This window comes from Monopterus albus, unplaced genomic scaffold (assembly GCF_001952655.1).
Source record: "Monopterus albus unplaced genomic scaffold, M_albus_1.0 scaffold38.1, whole genome shotgun sequence".
In the NCBI taxonomy this organism is placed as follows: domain Eukaryota; kingdom Metazoa; phylum Chordata; class Actinopteri; order Synbranchiformes; family Synbranchidae; genus Monopterus; species Monopterus albus.
Genome location: NW_018127918.1, coordinates 55,855 through 64,761, shown reverse-complemented (window position 1 = coordinate 64,761; position 8,907 = coordinate 55,855). Strand labels below are relative to the sequence as shown.

Below are 8,907 nucleotides of genomic sequence, written 5' to 3'. Positions count from 1 at the left end.
GTGGCTTTCCTAATCACGTCCAATCCAGTATTAATGTGATTTCCTGAGTTTTTATGAATCAAACCAGATGCCAAATACATAACTTCAAACAAATTGACTTCCAATTACTGGTGTGGTGTACCACTTCCAGATGTGCAACAGATGGGGCCAGGGCAACCAAAGGTGTGTCAACCCATGCTTTGTGTTATTCTGCTGCAGTAAAACAGCAGTAGAGTTGTATGTGTTTTAAATCACCGTAGGCTGTGGGCTGGAGGTGAAGGGAAGGACAGGAGGGTAGTGGGGGAAAAAATGAAAGCACATCATTAGGAAAATGTAAATCTACACAGCACAGACAGAGGAGCTCCAAGCAAAGGGTCTGAATACTTATGACCATGTGATATTTCAGTTTTTCTTTTTTAATTAATCTGCAAAAATGTCAAAAATTCTGTGTTTTTCTGTCAATATGGGGTGCTGTGTGTACATTAATGAGGAAAAAAATGAACTTAAATGATTTTAGCATATGGCTGCAATATAACAAAGAGTGAAAAATTTAAGGGGGTTCCGTACCCACTGTATAGCCGCAATAAGTTAATGTAGGCTGATATCTCAGCCTGTCTGATTTATTGGACTACTTCTATAATGTTGTCTAAAGCATTTGTTATCACAAGTGTCTGTACAATAACCTTGCCTAAAGAAAGCAGTGTGAAACTCATAATATTTTGACGGAAATTAAAAATGACTGAAGAATAATTGAATACAAGGCTTTTATATATACCCAGCTTCCGTCTCATCAGGACTGGACAGGCTTTTTACCTTTGTTTTTCAAATTACATTTACTGATGCAAGTTTTGTTAAATTTCTGCTGAAGCAGCTTTGAAAAAGAAAAGTGATTCTGCCCGTGTGCTTTGTGTGTGTTTGTTGTAGGAACTGGCACTGGGATGAGCCATCCTGTGGCTATGAGGTGTGCGTGGTAATGTACCACCAGCCATCCGCTCCTCCTGGTCTTGGGGGCCTCTACATGTTCCAGTGGAATGATGACAATTGCGAAACCAAGAACAACTTCATCTGCAAATACACTGCAGGTACCACTGCACACTAATTCAGTATTCTTTTACTTTGAAAATACTTAAACTTGGTTCATTGTGAATCGTGTTCTCCTCAGAGATGCCATCTGACTCTCCCCCGTCTCCCAACTCTACTCAAACAGGTAAAATGTGCTCAGGAAGATTTTTCTGACACCGACACAGCAGTAAATTTAGCTGACATTTTGTGAACAAGACAGTCTGAGCATCATGGATGCATTTCATTACAGATGTCATCCCTTCATCTGTGCTGCCGTGGAACCCAAGTGACCACAACCAGGACAGAAGTACAGGTTGACACTGATTTTCTGCAGAGAAGAGTATCCTCTTGTCACTGATGCTGTCATATTCAAACACCAACATGACAGATATTAAATCTGCCTGCCTGTTTTCTGTCTTTCTTTTAGCTATGAATTTGGTTTACATTTTTATTCCAACCATTCCTCTGATACTGCTGTTGCTGACAGTGACTGGTGTCTGCTGCTTCAAACTGCTTGGCAGACGGTGAGGGTCCAAAATACAGGAAAACTCTAAATACTAGTGTGACTATTGATATAAAAACCCAGTTGTCCTGTTAGGGCTACAGTGTCTATAACCAAAACTGTTTCAGTCCAACTCACAGTACTTTCTGGCTTGATCACTGATGAATTTAATTGCTCTTGGATAACAATGGAGGTCACTGGGGAATAAACTTCATCAGGCTTTTGCTACTTTGGTGAATACTTGTCAATAGAATCCAACCATTTGATCCTTTACCATTTTGATATTCACCTAACAGAAACTATTGCTGTCCATCCTCTACACCTTGTCAACCATGTGGTTCAGGTTTTATTTGATGTTAACATTTGTGGTGTCTTCTTTTTTATGCATTTCTGTGTGTGAAACAGGAAGAAACAGCAAAAATCAGAAGTCTGCCAGACAGACCCAGGCCTCTGCCCCAGTCCGACTCCAACTGACGTCTACAACGTCATTCGCTCCCAGAAGGAAGACGACCTGGTTTCAGCTCGCCCACAAACCAAGAACACCTCCTTTTTATGCTCCTCCCCTGACACACCGACAGGTGACTATGACAACCTGGGCACTCGGGACACAGAGAGTGGCTTTGTGACGCTTGCCAGCACAGAAAGCTGCTTCCTCAACTTTGACCTCAATGACCTCGGCCTTGGGCGTCGTGACACTCGTGACTTCTATGACACCAGCTTGGGTCGTCCAGGAAAGAGGGACCTGAATGACAGCAGTTTGGGTCGCGCTGGGCACAAAGAGTTTTATGACAGGAGTTTAGGCCGCCGTACAACAAAGAGTGAGCATTATAGCAGCAGTGTGTATGGCGACCATGGATTGTATGATGGTGGCATCAAAGGAGCGAGTAATCTTTGTGATCCTAAACTGAGGCCTGGAGGACACACGGTAAAAGCTGACCTCTACCAGTCATACATCACAAACGGGAAGGGAGACATTTACCAAAGCAGCCTCGGAACCTATGGAAACCGAAAATCCTCCCAAGCAAATCTGGACTGCTACAGAAATGGCCTGAATCTTGACGGTGGAACAAGATACTTCAATGAACAAGAATGGATCAACAGAGAAAACTACTGATGCTCTAAACAGCTCCTTTATTGTGTGTACAGCAGTGTGTGTGTGTGTGTGTGTGTGTGTGTGATAGAGTGTCAAAAAACTGTGCATGTATATGGTTGTAACTGTACCTTAAGTTTCTGAAACCTTGTAATGGATGAAAGTCAGGTGAGGTCACGTTGAAATAATATTTTGTTGATAAGTCCAAAATACACCATGTGACAGTTTGGGGGAATATGAACAATTTAAAAACTATATGCTTAAGGACTCGCTTTACCCAAATTACCAAAAAAAAAACCAAACAAATAAAAAAACAAGAAAAAAAAAACATTGATTCTCTCACTACCTGTGATGGTATCTTCCCGTGCTGAAATTTTGGGTGTGCCGAGCTGAGACATCCATACGGCTTTCTGCCTCCACCCCTGACTTTGCTGGTCATGCTAAAAGCATTTGAAAATCAGGATTAAAGAATTAAACTAAACATATCTTTCTGTTAAAACACCCAGGTTAACCAGCCTTCACTGTAAGTTTTGAATGTAATTTTTCTGTGCTATCAAAGTTGGAACCCATTTATTTTATTGAGATGGTGGCAGAAATCTCAGACAAACATTATGTGGCAAAAGTTTTTATATGCAACCACTCAACCACTACAGACAAGAATTTCTTCTTTTTTAACAATTTGGGTGAAATAAATCTTTAAAGGAGTTGAACAGATTTGAAAATGTTTTTAAAAGAAGTGTGGAGGAGTGGAGTTGGAAGACCTCTGCAGCCTGCTCTTCATCTCTGCTTGAGGCTGGCTAGCAGCAGTACGCTACGTTAACCACCACAAGCCTAACACCCCCAAATCTCAGTCCGTGGTTGAACTGAATTATGGGTAATGTAGGTGCCAGGTTTTGACAACAAAGGTGGTGTGAAATATGGAAGATGATATTTCTGGTTTAACTGTCCATTGTGAGTCAGACCATCTTATATAAGTGGACTATTGCTCTGGACCTCGTTATGGGCCCCAGTCATTTCAGGTGATATTGTGCTTCAAATATATTTTGTTTTTGATAATTTACCACAAATGAATTCACATACAAGAAAATGAGGGCCTTCAGAGGCGGCTGATATTCCAGCTTTGAGGAGAAGAGGCCCAGTTGAAGCGCTAAAATACAATGACGTGTTCCAGGTGACTTTTATCACGTCACCTCCCACTGTCCTCTCACACTGTTGTATTACCATAATTTACAGAGACAATAACCTCCCTCAGATCTGACTGTGATTTTTTACAATAAAAGTATGTATGTAGCAGCCTGTTTGCATGGCCTTGTTATGCTGCCCTTGCTTGGTAGAATAACTGTTGAGGTCTTGGACACTTATGTTTGCTGTGCCTGAAAATACTACTGTAATCACACATAAGTTTACCTGATATAAACAAGCTACCTCCAACAGACAAGAAGCCACACAATAAACCAATACTGCTCGAGGCAGCAAAGACAAAGAGTATGTTTTGACATGGACTAAAACTATAACACTTTTCCTTCATTTATTAATGATCTCCTCTCTCTGTGTTCTTCAAAGATAGTAAAAAACAGTGGTCCCCCTGCAGTCAGACCACTGTGACAGCATGCTACTGAAGAGAATGATAAAATACAGCATTATTTATTCTTACTGTATAATGCCTTGACATCGCTCCTGTAGGCAACAATAGTTTGTATGTTTGTTACATGACAAAATCTTCAAATAAAATGAGAATTGAATCCGTGGGTGTGTGGTGCTGTGACTTTGCTGCCCAAATGAAAAACAAATGTTTTATTCACAGTAAATCATGTTTTTATTAACATTCCAACTTAAATTAATAATGTATCCTTGCATTCATTCATCTCCCACACAAAAAAGATACTGTTCAATTTGCAGACAAGCAAACACTACAAGATCTCTTAACTTCTGATTAAATATTCAGAAAATTCTTCCATTTAGGTAACATTTTCAAGTAAAGTATGGAGAAAAAAACCACTCATTTGTGTGCAATGGCCTGTTCTGGACTAAATACATGTAAACTCTTGTAGTGTGCATCCACTATAAGACATTCATTTACACAGCCAAACACACACACACACACACACAAGATAAAATGTCTGGCTGATATCTGTGAAGCACACCTGCTTACATACCATTTTGTCTTCAGACTCACACACACATGCCTGAAGGCAGACATAATGTCCTTAAAGGGTCTGATATCTTCCAATGTTTCATGATGCCAATACTTGAAAATACATGCATGCACACATTCAAAAATCACGCATACACTCACCAGCCATGCAGAGAGGAAGCGACTGATTTTTGTTGTTAGGATTTTGTACTTGTACCAGGCTGAGGTTCAGACGTCAACCATGGGTCCGCTTACGAGGCTGCTTTTGACGCCGTGGTTTCAAAATGACATATCTCCTGTAGGTGGTGTGGTGGTCTGACATAAATGGGATGTAGAATGCTCTGAAGAGAGGGGATGACCTGAGAGAGAGAGAAATACTTAATTAAAATATTTTTCAAGTAAATTGATTTAGACTGAAGCTCTTCCAAATATTTAAAATATCAAGAGGATGCTTCTCATTTTCTCAGTTAGCTTTAAATGCAAAGATTTACAGTACACTGTTATGATCTTCAGGTTATTTGAGAGTCATGGTTTCTGTCTGTTTCAATGTAAATTATCCATTTGGGGAAATACCTTGACGCTTGAAGGAAAGTCTTATAAGCAATGATGTTCCACTCCTCTTTGTTGGCCGAATAACGTGGCTCAAGTGGTGTCTCTTCATCTGTGTCCAGGTCCACTAAGTAGTGGCACTGCTTTAAATCCACCTGCCCAAGGTGGAACTTTTACAATTAAAACGCAACAACAAATAACTACAGTGTCTGTGTGTCAACCACCAAGCATTCGAGTGACTCACATATCTGGATGGCTCCTCCTGGTTCTGGTCATTCATATTGGCTGGGATGGTCTGTGTAGCCAGAGGACCAGAGGCATACGGTTGAGGTAGCTGGCCCTTAAAATCAGACTGAATGAAATGCAGTTGCCAGCTGCAAATTAGAAAAAGTAACTATCAAGAAGCATCAAAGTAGCAGACACACTATATATAACCTTGTCTTGAAATCATGTAGATGCCCATCCACAATAAAAGACTACACTACATTTTGCCTTCTGACATGGAAATGAGAAAACACATTTTCCATACTTTATTAGACTATGAAGGCCTGTGTACTGTATGTTTCCTGCATACTAACTTATGTGGAAGAAGGAAGCTGCTTGGGAAGCGGTACCACTCTTTGCCCACACACACACTGACAGGCCTGCCTTCAGGGACTGAGTGAAGTGTCGGATCTTTGGCAATGCGATGAAACTCTGGATACAGGTCCAGAGGGGCATGGTAGCCTGCGGACAGAGGAAAAAATCTCATCTTGTACATCCTGAACTGTTGTTTTTGTTGCCTGGCACTGGAGCTGTATTTTGGAATAGTGCCTGTGTGTATACACACCTCTGAAGAGGCTGACAGAGCGAGACAAAGACAACACTGTGAAGACCACAACTGTACTTAGAGCCAACCAGTTTGAGGAAACTGTGTAGTGCTCTAGTCGGTATCGCTGAAACAGGAAGTGGTAGCATTTCTGCATGAAATAAAACAAATCTGTAAAAACTCATTTTAAACACATTTATATTCACAACAAAAAGGGGCAACTGACATTGAGTACTGTTTACTGCCAAAACTGGAAGATGGCAAACCACACCTGTAGAGAGGAAAGGGCTACTGCCCCGCTGAGGCAGATGAGCGGGTAGATGGGAAAGAGAAAACGTTCTTCTTTATGAGGTCTGGTGAAGAAAACCAACATCCACAGATACATGGGAGACAGAGTCAGCCAGTATGGACGGCCCAGGTTCTGCACTGCAGAGAACACATGTGCGCACAAGCACATGAAAATCACAAGAGGGACTACTTTTAACAATGCAGAAAAAAGACTTTAATTTAAATGTGATTAATTCTGTTTCTGCTATGCCAATACTAAGGAGGTTGTATTTTTGTAGAATTACATTTACAGAAGATCTTGAAAAGACTTTTCTTCAGTTTTACTTGTTTAGTTGTATTACTTTAATCTCTCTGTATTGTTAAAATTGAGATTAAATAACCATATATTAAAAAATGTTACAAAATACACATGCTTTCAAAATGTGTCCTAATTTTTTCACATGACTGTACATCCAGTCCTTACCATTGAACCTCTGTAACAGAGTCTCCATGAGAGCAGTGAGTGGTAGAGAAAACAGTGCCAGAGCAAACACCAGGTTGAAGTTCAAGATCCCGTTTACAAAGTAGAAATGCCACGGCTCTGTACCTGAAGATTAAACAGCACAAAGCAGCCAAAACTAAATTACAGCTCATGTACAAACTATCACAATAAAACATCATAACTGTATCCAACAGGGTCAATTATCAAAGTATTTGTTATACAAGATAAAACTTTCAACAATGATGTGGGGACAATGACAATAAGGTCCTAAACATATTGTATTATTGCCTGTGAATTATTAATTTGCTGGTTATTTCTGCCAACTCAGTAGAGAGGAACAGAACCCTACTGGCACCTACACTCATTGGGCTTGATATGACAGTGTTGATGGTACGTCCTCTAGAGTCCAGTAAAAGCAGTGCAACTTTAAATGTAGCTTTAAGATCCATTTGCTCTATTTTGTCACTAAACTAAAAGTAATATACCATCAGCTGAACATTTACTTTAATAAATACCCTGAACATGCAAGTCACTTCCAGTATTGCACATCTTAACTGTCTTATACAGAGTGTATGTACATACAGTACACACCATATCCAGACTACACTCATACGAGTGTTACTTCTAATGCTCTACTAACTCATCCTCTCTAGTTTCCTCTAGTATGATTTGACATTGTTCACTTACAAAAATGAAACGTCACATCTTGTTTTCCGCACAGCACACATACGACAATGATCGCTGGCTGTAGGCTAGTGGCTATAATCAAACCCGGTATTATAGTACAACAGAAGCTACTAAATTTGTCCTGAATGCAATGATTCTCCCACACATCACATATTGTTTGACTAGTTGGTGTCGATAGCATATAAACACATTTTGAAGGTTTTAGAAAAAAAACATCATCATTGTGACATTTTATTAAACTATGATCTTTTAAGTTGATAAAAACTAGGATATTATGCTGATGCCATACTAGTATTTAAGATATTAAATGGCACTCGCCCAGTGGTGCGCTCCAAATATGTGAAAAGAACCACTAGCTGTAAGACACGAGCTGCTGTTAGAGGTGATTACACCTTTTGCCATTCTGCCTTTTCTTATGATGCTTCACATGGCTGGAAAAAGTTACAGCAGACTTGAGAGATCTAGCAAGATATGGGCTTTTTGCAAAAAGGTTAAAAGTCTGGTTACGTAAAAAACTAAAGTGACAAGATGATATTTGATAAATGGTGTCTTTGTTTTTAATGTGTTTGTAGATTTGTTCACCAATCTGACTTTCGACATGATAAAAAATGCTATATTAATGATGTGTGCTCTTATATATTACCATACAGATCAGGGCCATGTGGTGTGAAGACATTATACAGTAGAATATTAAGCGGAGCAATGACCAGTTTGCCATAAAAGAAAGAGTCCAGCGCCACCAGGGGTACCTGGAAAAGACACACAGGATACACATTTAGTTCTGGCAACAGAAATTTAATACATATCATTCATGAAAAATCACAAGTAGACCTATATAGAATATATATATATATATATTTACCACGACAATGTTTATGTTATATAAATTTCTGTATGACACATAATATGCATTAATGATTAGTTTTCCCACAAACTGTAGCTCTGACACTTTAAGAAATACATCTACACACACATTTCTCTTGTACTATGTAAATGTAAAGCCTTTCCATGCATTATTTTAAACATATTCTCACCAGCAGCAGAAGCAGAGCGGCAGCTGCCCAGGTGATAAAACTTTTCCACTGCTTCTTTAACACCAACAAGTCAAAAGCGATCGGAATCCTGCAGAGAAAATATACGATACCTGTGCAACATGTAATCATTTTCACAAGTCTGTCTGGGAAAAGCAGTGCCAATAATTAGGCGCTTTGGCTCATGATCGTACCCGATCAAAACAGAAAACGGCCATCCAATGATAGCACCGGCAGCCACACCCATAATAGCTAATGGGGTCGAGTCCTGAAACCACCCTGTCATGGAAACCAGT

The 8,907-nt window shown here is 39.8% G+C and overlaps 2 protein-coding genes across 3 annotated transcripts in view; one reads left to right on the top strand and one right to left on the bottom strand.

Moving 5' to 3' along the window:
- Positions 1-4,358, top strand: part of layna (layilin a) — a 7,344-nt gene extending 2,986 nt beyond the window's left edge. The window contains exons 4-8 of one of the 2 annotated variants that reach the window (XM_020598477.1): positions 904-1,061; positions 1,142-1,186; positions 1,292-1,348; positions 1,469-1,565; positions 1,949-4,358. In XM_020598477.1, coding sequence (XP_020454133.1) covers positions 904-1,061; positions 1,142-1,186; positions 1,292-1,348; positions 1,469-1,565; positions 1,949-2,657 — 1,066 coding nt within the window. In that variant the 3' untranslated portion in view covers positions 2,658-4,358. Of the gene's footprint in view, positions 1-903; positions 1,062-1,141; positions 1,187-1,291; positions 1,355-1,468; positions 1,566-1,948 lie in introns of both variants that reach the window. The other variant, XM_020598476.1, reaches the window with a different exon arrangement.
- A 117-nt stretch (positions 4,359-4,475) lies between these two features.
- alg9 (ALG9 alpha-1,2-mannosyltransferase) overlaps positions 4,476-8,907 on the bottom strand; it is a 9,538-nt gene continuing 5,106 nt past the window's right edge. Inside the window, exons 6-15 of the mRNA XM_020598528.1 lie at positions 8,806-8,900; positions 8,615-8,702; positions 8,224-8,329; positions 6,876-6,998; positions 6,396-6,550; positions 6,146-6,275; positions 5,895-6,042; positions 5,561-5,690; positions 5,341-5,471; positions 4,476-5,126 (exon numbers count right to left, since the gene is read on the bottom strand). Of these exons, the coding sequence (XP_020454184.1) occupies positions 5,003-5,126; positions 5,341-5,471; positions 5,561-5,690; positions 5,895-6,042; positions 6,146-6,275; positions 6,396-6,550; positions 6,876-6,998; positions 8,224-8,329; positions 8,615-8,702; positions 8,806-8,900 (1,230 nt within the window). The 3' untranslated portion in view covers positions 4,476-5,002. The remainder of the gene's footprint in view (positions 5,127-5,340; positions 5,472-5,560; positions 5,691-5,894; positions 6,043-6,145; positions 6,276-6,395; positions 6,551-6,875; positions 6,999-8,223; positions 8,330-8,614; positions 8,703-8,805; positions 8,901-8,907) is intronic.